A 15,525-nucleotide genomic window follows, 5' to 3' on the forward strand; every position below is an offset into this window, starting at 1 on the left:
ACATGGATTTCCGATTTCAACATGCAAATTTCTTTACTAAAGAAAAAAACTTAAAGACCCCCCCCCTCCCCCAACAAAAAAAAAAATAATAATAATAATAATAAAAAAAAAAATAGACCCCCCCCCCCCCAAAAAAAAACCCAAAAGACAAACAAAGTACAAAAAAAAACCCCAAAAACCATAAAACACGAATCCGCGCCTCTGTCGACTCGTAATAGTTCGGTATTTTTCGCCAAAATATGTATAATAATTCTCCGTCAACTTTACAAAACCGAAATAATTTTATTAAAAAATGAATTTTTATTAAGATTCATGAAAAACATGATTAATAAAATCCATTGATATTTCTCTGCTGGCAGCAGGGGAAAAAACAACAAACAAATAAAATTATCTGCTTCCGCTTTTGTATCGAAAACCTAGGAAATTTCGTTGACAAGATACCGGGCTTGCGGCGTTGAAAACAGGTAATTTGTGAATAACATCATATATGCTTTCGTAGAAATTGATTGTCGGGCATTCTTGTAACTCTGAATTTACCTGTCCTCTCGAAATACTCGTTGTATATTGTATTTCAGATTAAAGAAAGGAAAAACTGACTCAGAGGGGCCTAAAATGGGGTTTTCGCGAATTTCGTGATCTTATCGGATGAAAGATTCTATCTAACTTTTATATTATAAATCAGATTTGATATTCATATAGCCAAACACCATTTAGTTAATGTGTACAACTCACAAATCGCATCATATTTTGATTGTTTCTAATCTAATAAGTTGACAAAAGTACTTTTCATTATATTTCGCGTCAACGATAATCAGAATTTTAAGCCTACCAATATAATTTCTTGAATGAAAGTATAGGAAATCTGCCAAAGCTTTTAAAAGGCACATAATATTCGATGCAGTGATATAATTTCAGAATGTAAATATTGAACTATTCATGTTTTATTTGCGAATTGAAATAATATATCGTCCCTACATTGGTCCCCCATGTCTGTTTACAAAGAAAATTAAATTGTATTGATTTGCGGTAACCTTGCCTATAAATGTAACATTATTGTGTCGTTTAAAATTTGGGTCATTCTTTTCTTTTGCATACCAACAATCAACATATTTCTAGTTTCTTGTATTTGCACGTTATTACACATAAACAGGTAACCTTGATATGTATACTACAGCTGTCATAAGTATACCTTGTAAAGAAATAAATGCTAACTACCAGCATAAACAAGAGTTATTCTTCCAAGCAAATGGTCATAAAACCACATTCCTTATTTCTAGAGGACTTCCTAATGCAAACATGGCTATAAATTAAAGTCTTGGTTTTAGTATACATGAATTGCCAAGCCATGTTGATTTTAATCTTAGAAAAATATATGCCTTATAGAGTTAGATGTGCAGCAATCCTTTTAACATATATTTCACAAGCTTCTGAAACTGTTATGATTATCCATTTTAAAAGAAAAAAGTGAATTTATTGTTTTACATATGTATTTTAGCCAAAAGACAAAAGGATCGGGTATGAATTGAAGGTAAGTGCTTTTAAATTATCATTTCTGATTTATTTTGTAAAGGATCCACCTCCAACATTAATTAACATGGAATGCCATAGGTGCCTTAATGACAAACTGTTTTTATATGGTGTGGTACAGGCAATATGTGATGTGGTAGACTCTCATTACATTATGTGGTACCTTCATTATAGAATGTATGATGTGGAAATATCCTTATATGATGTGGTACTGTCATTGTATGATGTGGTGATGTCATTGTATGATGTGGTACTGTCATTATATGATGTGGTGATGTCATTATATGATGTGGTGATGTCATTGTATGATGTGGTGATGTCATTATATGATGTGGTACTGTCATTACATGATGTGGGTATGTCACTATATGATGTGGTACTGTCATTATATGATGTGGTACTGTCATTGTATGATGTGGTACTGTCATTGTATGATGTGGTGCTGTCATTATATGATGTGGGTATGTCACTATATGATGTGGTACTGTCATTATATGATGTGGTACTGTCATTGTATGATGTGGTACTGTCATTGTATGATGTGGTACTGTCATTGTATGATGTGGTACTGTCATTGTATGATGTGGTACTGTCATTATATGATGTGTTACTGTCATTGTATGATGTGTTACTGTCATTATATGATGTGTTACTGTCATTGTATGATGTGGTATTGTCATTATATGATGTGGTACTGTCATTGTATGATGTGTTACTGTCATTATATGATGTAGTACTGTCATTATATGATGTGGTACTGTCATTGTATGATGTGGTGATGTCATTGTATGATGTGGTGATGTCATTATATGATGTGGTACTGTCATTATATGATGTGGTGATGTCATTATATGATGTGGTACTGTCATTATCAGTCTATACGAAAGTTTTTTGGACCACACAGGACATTCGGTCCTGTGTAATCAATGAACACACCGGACCGAACCAAATTTTGTCAGACCGAAAAACCTAATGTAAAAAAGAGAAACACGTGAAAATGCAAAACCAAGGAAATCTTATTTATTATACTAGTAATACTATACCAGGGATCCCTCCCCTCCCGCATAATACTTTAGACGGTCCATGCGGTTTAATCACATTCATTTATGTATTTGGATTTGTGTGATATTTTTTACTTATAACAAACATTTAATTGACTCCGCGTCAAAATAATAAAGCTTAAAACCGAATTCTGAGACATCGGACATTCCGGTCCGGTGTAAAAAATGACACATCGGACCTGAGGCACTGCGCATCGGTCAGGTCCGACGGTCCGATGTCTTTCGCATAGACTGCATTATATGATGTGGGTATGTCACTATATGATGTGGTACTGTCATTATATGATGTGGTACTGTCATTATGTGATGTGGTACTGTCATTGTATGATGTGATGCTGTCATTGTATGATGTGTTACTGTCATTGTATGATGTGGTGATGTCATTGTATGATGTGTTACTGTCATTGTATGATGTGGTGCTGTCATTGTATGATGTGGTGATGTCATTGTATGATGTGATACTGTCATTGTATGATGTGGTACTGTCATTATATGATGTAGTACTGTCATTGTATGATGTGTTACTGTCATTATATGATGTAGTACTGTCATTGTATGATGTGATGCTGTCATTATATGATGTGGTACTGTAATTGTATGATGTGGTACTGTCATTGTATGATGTGATGCTGTCATTATATGATGTGGTACTGTCATTATATGATGTAGTACTGTCATTGTATGATGTGATGCTGTCATTATATGATGTGGTACTGTCATTATATGATGTGGTACTGTCATTGTATGATGTGATGCTGTCATTGTATGATGTGATGCTGTCATTATATGATGTGGTACTGTCATTATATGATGTAGTACTGTCATTGTATGATGTGATGCTGTCATTATATGATGTGGTACTGTCATTATATGATGTGGTACTGTCATTGTATGATGTGATGCTGTCATTGTATGATGTGATGCTGTCATTATATGATGTGGTACTGTCATTATATGATGTAGTACTGTCATTGTATGATGTGATGCTGTCATTGTATGATGTGTTACTGTCATTGTATGATGTGGTGATGTCATTATATGATGTGGTACTGTCATTGTATGATGTGGTGATGTCATTGTATGATGTGGTACTGTCATTATATGATGTGGTGCTGTCATTATATGATCTGGTGCTGTCATTATATGATGTGGTACTGTCATTATATGATGTGGTACTGTCATTATATGATGTGGTACTGTCATTGTATGATGTGGTACTGTCATTGTATGATGTGGTACTGTCATTATATGATGTGTTACTGTCATTATATGATGTGGTACTGTCATTGTATGATGTGGTACTGTCATTGTATGATGTGGTACTGTCATTGTATGATGTGGTGATGTCATTGTATGATGTGGTACTGTCTTTGTATGATGTGGTACTGTCATTGTATGATGTGGTGATGTCATTGTATGATGTGGTGATGTCACTGTATGATGTGGTACAATCATTGTATGATGTGGTACTGTCTTTGTATGATGTGGTACTGTCTTTGTATGATGTGGTACTGTCATTGTATGATGTGGTACTGTCATTGTATGATGTGGTACTGTCATTATATGATGTGGTACTGTCATTGTATGATGTGTTACTGTCATTATATGATGTGGTGATGTCATTATATGATGTGGTACTGTCATTATATGATGTGGTACTGTCATTGTATGATGTGGTACTGTCATTGTATGATGTGGTGATGTCATTATATGATGTGGTGATGTCATTATGTGATGTGGTACTGTCATTGTATGATGTAGTACTGTCATTGTATGATGTGTTACTGTCATTGTATGATGTGGTACTGTCATTGTATGATGTGGTGATGTCATTGTATGATGTGGTGATGTCACTGTATGATGTGGTACTGTCTTTGTATGATGTGGTACTGTCATTGTATGATGTGGTACTGTCATTGTATGATGTGGTACTGTCATTGTATGATGTGGTACTGTCATTATATGATGTGTTACTGTCATTGTATGATGTGGTATTGTCATTGTATGATGTGTTACTGTCATTATATGATGTGGTACTGTCATTGTATGATGTGTTACTGTCATTATATGATGTGGTACTGTCATTATATGATGTGTTACTGTCATTATATGATGTGGTACTGTCATTGTATGATGTGGTACTGTCATTGTATGATGTGGTACTGTCATTGTATGATGTGGTGATGTCATTGTATGATGTGGTACTGTCTTTGTATGATGTGGTACTGTCATTGTATGATGTGGTGATGTCATTGTATGATGTGGTGATGTCATTGTATGATGTGGTACTGTCTTTGTATGATGTGGTGATGTCATTGTATGATGTGGTACTGTCTTTGTATGATGTGGTACTGTCATTGTATGATGTGGTGATGTCATTGTATGATGTGGTACTGTCATTGTATGATGTGGTACTGTCATTGTATGATGTGGTGATGTCATTGTATGATGTGGTACTGTCTTTGTATGATGTGGTACTGTCATTGTATGATGTGGTACTGTCATTGTATGATGTGTTACTGTCATTGTATGATGTGTTACTGTCATTGTATGATGTGTTACTGTCATTGTATGATGTGTTACTGTCATTGTATGATGTGGTACTGTCATTGTATGATGTGGTGATGTCATTATATGATGTGGTTCTGTCATTATGTGATGTGGTACTATCATTGTATGATGTGGTACTGTCATTATATGATGTGGTACTGTCATTGTATGATGTGGTACTGTCATTTTATGATGTGTTACTGTCATTGTATGATGTGTTACTGTCATTTTATGATGTGGTACTGTCATTATATGATGTGGTACTGTCATTGTATGATGTGTTACTGTCATTGTATGATGTGTTACTGTCATTGTATGACGTGGTACTGTCATTGTATGATGTGGTACTGTCATTATATGATGTGGTGATGTCATTATATGATGTGGTGATGTCATTATATGATGTGATACTATCATTATATAGTGTGGTCATGTCGTCACAAATTTTCAGGTATTAGTAGGATTATTACCTGAGGGCGCCTATGTGCCTGGGGATGATAACCCTACTCCGATCTGATAAGCTGTGATGTCTCCCAGCTAAACAGTCCATATAAGTTTTGTTATCCTGAAGAATTCAAAAGTGAAAAAATTATACAACTATCAAACATTTATCGACTTGATTTATTATATTAAAACGTCAACAAAATCATAACATTTTCAGCAGAAAATTCAAATAAATTTTCAATGGTTTTCAAGGGGTGAAATGAATGTTAGCCACAACTACATGCACTATTTAAACGAGCATTAAAAAGATGGAAAGCTTTCGAATGCGACATCATTATTACATACTGTCGAGAGTAAACATTTCTTAACATACATGTATTTCATAAAAAAAAAGTAACCATCAAGTGAAATGCAAAATTGCATTAGACTGGGAATATATATATCTTGTCAATAGTTATTTAGTATTTACGATCAGTAATATTGACACAAACGTAACTATTTGAATACATGGATTACAAATCTTATATATCATGTATATTTAAATAACTTTTATTAGAGTCTATAAATAGTGCATGTAGCCGAGGGAAACATTGAAATTTTCACCCTGAGAAACCATTGTCAACCGAGGCATAGCTGAGGTTGACAATAGTTTTCGGGGGGGGGGGGGGTGTTGAAAATTCTCAATGTTACCCTCAGCTACATGCACTAATTGTTTTATTAGTCCCCCACTGACAAATTCGAAGGGGACTTTAGATTTGTGCTATGTCAGTCAGTCCAGTTTTCTGCACTTTTTTTCTCTGTTCTTGCCGATATTTTTTTATATTTGGTACTTTGCTTTGCCATAACAAGTTACAGATCAAGCTTGAATTTGGTCCAAGATCTGTTGATTTTTCACTTAGTTATGGCCCTTGGGCTTAGAAAAATAGCATGAATTATCAGTTTTCCAGACTTTTTTTGTGCTTGGAGATATTTTTTTGATATTTGGTACATTGCTTTGCCATAACATTGAGTTACAAATCAAGTTTGAATTTTATCTTGGTCTGTTGATTTTTCTTTAAGTTATGGCCATTGGACTTAGAAAATAGCATGAATTGTTAGTAAATTTACATCCAAGTTTCTTATCTCTGTAGATAAGAGTATTACACTCATTAAAACTTCTAGCATAGTAATACAATAATATAACTAAATTCATGATCACCTACATGTCACAGTTTATTGACTTGGTTAAAGACCTAAACCTAATTATAAATTGTGTCGTGTTTCCTGGTCTAGTCTCTTCTCGAATAGTAGTTGATTTCCAACCATTCCTATCCTGGTTCCCAAATTTTCCCTTTTACCATATTACCTACATAATGAACTTTGAATATTGTTGTGGTACAGTAATTTTTGCAACTGGTAGGGGACTATGTATTGCCATGCAATACTCTCAGAGTGCTTGTTATACTGAATGCCATTGAATTATTAGATATAAGTAACAGAGCACAAAATTCAACCAAATTTCATTTTAGTTAGATTCTGCTTTAAACATTTCAATATCATGGTGAAATTATTTAAAATTAACAAGTTCAAAACGTTACTTTTCTGTGATGATTACACGTTTAGGTACCATCTGCCGATTATCTTGTTACTTTTAATCAATCAATTTCATTTAAAATGGTGCTGTAACGTGCTGCAGACCGTTTTACATGAGATAATGTAGGAAATGTAAAGAAATTCTCTTCAAGAGTAGCAGGGCCACACTAAATCAATTGAATTCACAATACAAACATTTTCAAGTTGTGTGGATTAATTCGCTCCCAATTATGGACCTGGGATAAGGTGGGACTTATATCAGATTTTACATTAGACATTGATATTGCAATATGCCGGAACCTTTCGAGATACGTCCAAGTTATTTCCCTTTGGAGAACTCTCGTAAATAGTTAGTATAGTTACAACTTATAGCACAAAGCAATTTGTTTACATGCGGGAGTGAGACAAATATTCATCACTGCATTATATGACATTATTTCATTGATCATACATATCATATCCAGGATATTACTTGCAAATATGACGTTATTTTTATGTTTCCACTTTAGTAAACATTTATTTCGAGGGGCCTTAGGGGCAGGGCAAAAACTACCAAAAATTGACCAATTTTCAAAAATCTTCTTTATACTTGCATATCTTAAAGAAAAACTAAATGCATAGTGATATAGAATAGGAAGGCTTCTACCAAAATTGTAACTTTCAGGATCCCCGGGGTAGAGGTTCTTACTCCAGGGTGGGGCCAAACTTGGTATATATAGTGTAATTATATGTGCAAAACGTATTATCAATAATGATATCTGCTTTAATTAATGCTATAATTGTTACTTAATTGAAACTGAATGGATATTTAGAAGAAGTAGGTAGTCCTTTACCAAAATTGTAAATTTCATGATCCTAGGGGGTAGGACTTCTTTGAGTTTGCAGGACCTCCGTGGCCGAGTGGTTAGTAGAGCATCACGCTCAAAACCACACGGCCTCTCACCTCTATCGACACAGGTTTGAATCCCGCTCGCACCGGTAAGTGAGAAAGTTTCCCAGTTTACTTTCGGAAGGTCGGTGCATGGTCTCTTGCCAGGTACATTGTATCTGGGTTCTTTCTTCCACCAATAAAACTGGGTGCCACCAGATATATAACTGAAAAATTGTTGAGTGTGGCAGAAAACATCAATCAATCAATGAATCAATCAATCTTGAAGTTTGCTGATACTGTATCAATTCTGAATGCATTTAGGAATAGCAGAAAAGGATGTACAAAAAAAGGTGATTTTCACAATCCCAGGGTTTTGACTTTAGGATGGGTCCAAATTAGTCATATCGTTTAAATTAAGAAAATAATGTTAAAGGGACTGGTTCATGATTTAAAAAAAAAATATTTTGCATTTTTAGCTCACCTGATCTAAATGCTCAATTGAGCTTTTTTGATCGCCTGTTGTCTGTCTGTAGACTTTTTACATGTTCGACTTCTTCTCCAGAACCACTGGGCCAATTATAACCAAACTTGGCCAAATGCATCCTTGGGTGAAGTGCTTTCAAGTTTGCTCAAATGAAGCCTTCAAGGGCCATGCCCCCTTCAAAGGGGAGATAATCACAAAGATTGATTGATTGATTGTATCTTGCTGAACGTCTCGCTCGAGAATTTTTCACTCATATGGAGACGACACCAAGACCGTTGAAGGGCTTCAAATTTAGGCATATGCTTGGCGCTTACGGCCATTGAGCAGTGAGGGTTCTTTAGCGTGACACACCTACTGTGACACGGGTCATCCGTTTTTAAGGTCATCTCCGAGGACCTGTGACATTCACACCTGATGCCAAGCGTTTGGCGATGGAACTGTCACTACCTGTTTTAACGACTTAGGTCTGTTGTGGCCGGAATTCGAACCCTGGCATCACAAAGATAGGGTGGGGTCATTTAAAAATCTTCTCAAGAACCACTGAGCCAGAAAAGCTGAAATTTATGTGAAAGCTTCCTGACGTAGTGGATTCAAGTTTGTTAAAATCATGGCCACCGGGGGATGGATGAGGCCACAATAGGGATTCAAAGTTTTACATACAAATATATAGGAAAAATCTTTAAAAATCTTCTTCTCAAGAACCACTGAGCCAGAAAAGCTGAGATTTACATGAAAGCTTCCTGACAGTGCAGATTCAAGTTTCTTAAAATCATGGCCCCCAGGGGTAGGAAGGGGCCACAATAGGGAATCAAAGTTTACATACAAGTATATAGAGGAAATCTTTAAGAATCTTTCTCTCAAGAGCCATTGGACGATAGAAGTTTACAAATTTTCTCAAGAACCACTGGGCCAAGAAAAGTTTACATTTACATGAAAGCTTCCTGACATAGTGCAGATTCAAGTTTGTAAAATGCATGGCCCTTGGGGGTAGGTTGGGGCCACAATAGGGATCAAAGTTTTACATGCGAAGATACAGGGAAAATCTTTAAATATGAGCCAAGGTGACTCAGGTCATGAGTGAGTGATGTGGCCCTTGGGCCTCTTGTTGATGTTGATGTTGAATATGAAAAATATAACTCATTTATTGTTGACAGCCAAAATTTTGACCTTCTGAATGCAAGACTAAAAGCAATTTTTCAGCCTTAAATCTGTGTTATATAAGCAAAAATGCAAGTCCTTTTATGTATACAAACAAACCAGTGAAATATTAATTTTGTGATATAAAGCATCTTAATTTTGCATAGCCACAAATCTTAATTGTTAGATGACTCTTTTACCCAAAGAATGCTTGAAATGTGAAAGATAGATAAACTTAGATCGATATCCATTTCTTTTGAAAATTTCATAAACAATAACATACTGCAATCTTTGTTTACAAAGCAAATAGTACACTCTTTAAATGAGCTGTGATAATGTATAACCTTAATTTTTATGTTAAATCTTTTAAACACATTTGACAGTAGATTTTGCGCGCATTAAAAGTGAAAAACAAAATTTTGGGGGAAATTGTGAATCAGTCCCTTTAATACATAGTTGTATATTATATTATGTAAAGCCTTTCAACAGTGTATGCACTTTTGAGGGCATTGAAGTTTAAAGAACACATCTTGTTTTATACTGTTACTGAATATTAGAATTTAGCTTACTATGTAGATTCAGAACAGGAATTTTTTTTTCTAGATTTCATAGCCCCTGGGACTAGTGATACTTTTAACTAGTACTCAGGTGACTACTGATAAGGCCTGTGGGCTTCTTGTTACAAATGTAAATTTGAATAACTATAGATAAAAAAACAGGCTTTCTCAATTCGCACTCATTTTTAGCTCACCTGAAGTGCCTGTTGTCCGTCGTCTGTAAACTTTTTACATTTTCGACTTCTTCTCCAGAACCACCGGGCCAATTTCAACCAAACTTAGCAAAAAGCATCCTTGGAAGAAGAGCTTTCAAGTTTATTCAAATGAAGGGCCATTTCCCCTTCAAAGTGGAGATAATAACAAAAATGCAAAAGTAGGATTGTTCATATAAAAATCTTCTTCTCAAGTACCACTGGGTCAGAAGAGCTAAAATTTACATGAAAGCTTCTTGACATAGTGCAGATTTAAGTTTGTTAAAACCATGACCCCAGGAGGTAGGATAGGACCACAATAGGGGATCAAAGTTTTACATACAAATACATGTATAATGGGGAAATCTTTAAAAATCTTCTCAAGAACCACTGGGCCAAGAAAAGTTTACATTTACATGAAAACTTCCTGACATAGTGCATATTCGATCAAAGTTTTGCATACAAATATACAGGAAAAATCATTAAAAATCTTCTTGTGAAGAATCACTGGGCCAGAAAAGTTACATTTACATGAAAGCTTTCTGATATAGTGTAGATTCAAGTTTGTCAAAATCATACCCTCCCCCGGGGGGAAGGGTGGGGCCACAATAGGGGATCAAAGTTTTACATACAAATATAATGGGGAAATCTTTAAAAGTCTTCTTCTCAAGAACCATTGGGCCAAAGAAGTTTACATTTACATGAAGTTGGGGCCACAATAGGGAACAAAGTTGTACATGGGGATATATATGGAAAATCTTTAGATATAGACCAAGGTGACTCAAGTAAGCGATGTGGCCCATGGGCCTTTAAAATGTGTTGTTTTTAAAGCGGCATTGTATCTCTAAACAATCAGTACAGTAAATGTTTTACTTACAGAGAAATCAGATAGATGGATGTAAGGAGATTGAGAAGTGGTAGAAAAAGTCGTTTTAAATTGCACAGAGAATGCCATCGCAAACCTTCACTGGTGGACAGCTACTGTACAGATGATGAAAATCGTCCAAGCTCTTGCCGCTACTCACACACAGCCTTCCCTTTATTTTCGAATTCATCTGATGATGAAGTAATTTTATCACACAGCAGTGGCAGAGGAAGTGGGTTAAAGGTCTCCCACTCGGCCCCATCATGTCGACTTATACCACTGCCTATGGAAGACGCAAGTGGCAATTTCTTCCCCTTCTTTAATCTGCCACTTGATTGCAAACTGAAAATTTTTTCATACTTGAACCCAATAGAGAAAGGGCAAGGCATGAGTGTATGTAAGGAGTGGTATCAAGTTCTGAGGACTCCGAGCTTGTGGTGTAATGTGCTCCTGTGGGATTTTCCACTGACCTGTGTTCCCACTGTGAGGGGAGGGATTCACAATCCCGGCGACTGCTATAGCTGTTACAAGAGAAGAGTTCATGGCTTTGCTGGCTTTCTGATACGAATCAGACCTCTAGTCAGAAGGTTGGAATTCAAATTTGACATTAGTCAAGAAAAGGATGGATATCTTTCAATGCTTAGGAATCTGATGTGCCACATTCCATTTCGAGAGGTGAGGTATATGGTATTCAACTGGAAAGACACACCATCAAGACCGTTTTGGCTGGAGGAGTTCAAACAATGTCGTTGTCAAGACGTTTTATACTCCAACCGCCTCAGAGCCAGAAAATATATTTTCTTCTTTGAGGAACTTTCAAAGCATCTTATCAAAATTGAGACCTTGATATTGCCTTTTGATTGGTCCTGCACAAGAAATGTTGAAAATCTCACTCAGCTGAAAACTTTACAAACTCTTGTTCTGGAAAAAAGCAGCGTGTTCCAATCAGTTCCACAGTCAAGGTTGGATAAACTTCTCGCAGGGCTCCCAAGTTTGCGTCAACTGATGTTGGAGATTTGGACCCCGAGTGGCGTAGGGATGACGAAATATGACCTCAGTTCTGAATCTCTAGAATTCCTCGATGTATCACAGTGCCGGGGATTCTATCTGAGATCCCTTACCATGCCACGCCTGAAACGGTTCCGTGTGGCCCGTCACCCATGGAATGGTCCAATGGTTTTTCCTGCTCGTTTGAATATACCATGTCTGTATGATATATTGTGTCTAGGAACTCCAAGATTAATGAAAATTAATGATCATTACTTGAAAGAAAATTGGAAAAATTCCTGTCACGGGCGATTGGATGAAGTCTTTAAGTCTGTCTGCTCGTGTCGCAAGCACAAAACGGGTTGGATGATGTGAAGGTATAATTCGTGTTCTTGTGCCACCGGCAGAATGGTGCACTGTATGAGAGACTGTTTCGTAGTATCACAGTAGTGTTTTGAATGTTATAGTCTTAAAACTCAAACCCATTGGTTGTTTTCAACTTACTATTTTGCATCCAAGATCATTTAGATGTATACACGTATAATTTATGAAATAGAGATCAGTTTGTATATAAATAATGTGATTCACATTTTAATCTTGTTAGATGATCAAGTTTTTCATACATTACATGGATTTTGGTGACTGTATGCATTGTCAGTTTATACATATATTAAGTTTTATAAAAGGTTTCATAGATTTTCATTTGCACAAAGTAAAATGCTTGAAATGCATTTTAATCAGCAACAAAATTGCCATGCGCACTGTACATTTATGTGTTTTTTTTAAAAATAATTTTTTGGCAATTTAAACTACTTAAGATAAAGCTTGAACTGCTATTTTGTGAACAGAATGTGCCATTCCTTTATACGAGAGCTAGACAAACAGTACGTACAGTATAGGATGGAAATTGCCTGTGTGTGCTAATAGCAAATTTTTAAAGAATGTTATTTTTTTAAAGCAGTTTTGGTGCAAAGGTCATATGTGAATGAATTGTAACTTATCGTATTAAAAGAAATGGCCTTTTATTATGTAGCAACACCTCTTAGATATAACTGTTATTAAACAGTATTGCATATAAAGCAAAGATGAGGTTTCACATGCAGTTGAATGTCCATCTTTTGTGTGCAAGTTTAGGTTAAGAATTGGAAAAATTCCCTGCAAACGAGGTCAATAAATTCATAATATACAGTAAAGCACTGTACCTTTGTATATATATATACAATTTGTGCACATTTGCTTTATACTAAATATAAGTTGCATGCTAATTATGTTGCTTGGATATGATTATGAAACCACAATATGACATCACAAACGGCTTACTACATGAGAGCATAAACTAAAATTTCAGAAGAAAATTTGAATGATTAGGAGCAGGTATTTCAACACAAAATCATTATCACTGTGCAAATGTTATCAGGTCATAGTTAAGTAATGATTCACAGATTTCATGTATAATAATTGACAAACTGCACAGACTGATATCATTTAAGGGAATGTACAGAATTTGCACATTTATAACATCAAAATTTATTTTATTCCACCTTACCGTATGTAAGAATTGCAAAAAAAATCACCAGCTGTTAGGCTAGGTATGGATTCAATGTAAATTTAGTATCCACAGCCTGTGTGATGTCATTACATGACATGGTTTAGTGCAATTAAGTCATTCAATCATGTGTGTAAACTTGTTTTTGTTTCATATGAGTCAATTGTGAATGGCAAGATTTTAAGATGGAATTTATCAGTTCTGATTTTTAATTTACATTCTCATTTGCTTTGAATCACCCATGCATGACTTTGATGTACGTTGTTCCACGACGTGTGGTGCATTGTCAGAAGTTTGAAAGAGATATTAGGATTTTAAACTAAAAACTTGACAGTTGGAACAGAGCTCAAACATTTCAAAGATATTTTAATATTCAATTTTAATGGCAAAATTGATTTGTTATACGGACTGTTAATAATGGCCTTTTGTTATTGTGTAAGTGGCAATGTTTGTTGATTTTGCACCCGATTTCCTTAGTGATTCCGCACAGGTTTTGTTTAGACTTGTATATTAAGCTGATTAGCATTTATATTTGGAGAATCTTTAATTGCTTCTATACTAGAAATATTTACAAGTTCTTTTTGTTTACAACTTATAGCTGTACATCATCGCTAAATAAAATTTTGTATCTGTAAAACTCCAGACAAAATCATTTCTCATAGTCATAATTCATGCATCCAAATTCATTGACCAATTTCTCACATGTATTTTAAGAAAGAAATTTCATTTTGCACTGATGCTGCTATATTTTGTCAGTTTGTTGATGACGTATCAACTGATCTCAAAGAGTGTTTCAATTATATTTTCAGTTTATAGACGATATCTTCATGTTATGTTCATGTAATACAAAACAACTAATATACCCCTAAAAAAACCTTGTTTTGTATGATTCATAGGATTTAATTTTTTTCAATTGTTTGTTGTTTTTACATTGATTCTGTTGAAGGGTTCAGGGTGAATGTTGTGGCCTTATGGCAACCAGTCTGTGCCATACTGAAAAATAGATCATGTGAATCAAAAAGTATTTCTGTCTCAATGCTTTTCTAATGATTATATTGTTAATAAAATTTTAAAAGCTAAGTTAACGTTTGAGGTGTTTTTTTTAAAATATCATATATGTATATAATATAAATAGAAGGGAATTTCAAATTCATTATTGGTTGGTTTAATATTAAGAGTTTTATATACGTACCTTTGAAAATTATTATATTTGAGACATAACCAGCTTTCAGCAGAATGCCACAAATTTTGACATATGCTAGGTGCTCCGCTGTTTTGCAGTCAGGATTACAGGTAATATGCAATTTCCGAGTTGTCCAATAGTTCTTTCCCTTTGTGGAACTCTTGCGAACAGTGAGACGCAAAACATACTATCGTCCACACGCAGTGGGTACAAATGCTTATCGCTGCCTTCATATATTGCCTTAAGACTGATTATCAGACATCATGCAACCACCCAATCTGCAGTGACACACAATACAATGTATTAATTAGTAAGTTTATTAGTATTTAATAATAAATTAGCTTTAAAAAAAAATTGATAATCACCATTTTTCTAAGATTAAAATATCACTCGTGCAGAGGAGGAAATAAAAAATAATTTCATATTTAATTTAAAGGCTTAATTCAAACAAATATTATTCTTGATATGGTCAGTTTAATATATACCAACGGCTGATATAAGCAATATTTACTCGCGGTGGCCTTAAGAGGTTGGAGCGTTCGCCCCGCAT

The 15,525-nt window shown here is 35.0% G+C and overlaps 1 protein-coding gene across 1 annotated transcript; it reads left to right on the forward strand.

The window, feature by feature from the left end:
- The first annotated feature begins 352 nt into the window (after positions 1 to 352).
- On the forward strand, positions 353 to 14,872 carry LOC125652906 (uncharacterized). Its single transcript, XM_048882384.2, has 3 exons — positions 353 to 464; positions 1,496 to 1,528; positions 11,274 to 14,872. Exon 3 carries the CDS (start codon positions 11,287 to 11,289, stop codon positions 12,619 to 12,621), a length of 1,335 nt encoding a protein of 444 aa, XP_048738341.2. The 5' UTR covers positions 353 to 464; positions 1,496 to 1,528; positions 11,274 to 11,286; the 3' UTR covers positions 12,622 to 14,872.
- Positions 14,873 to 15,525: the final 653 nt, after the last annotated feature.

Source organism: Ostrea edulis, chromosome 5, assembly GCF_947568905.1.
Source record: "Ostrea edulis chromosome 5, xbOstEdul1.1, whole genome shotgun sequence".
Taxonomy (NCBI): domain Eukaryota; kingdom Metazoa; phylum Mollusca; class Bivalvia; order Ostreida; family Ostreidae; genus Ostrea; species Ostrea edulis.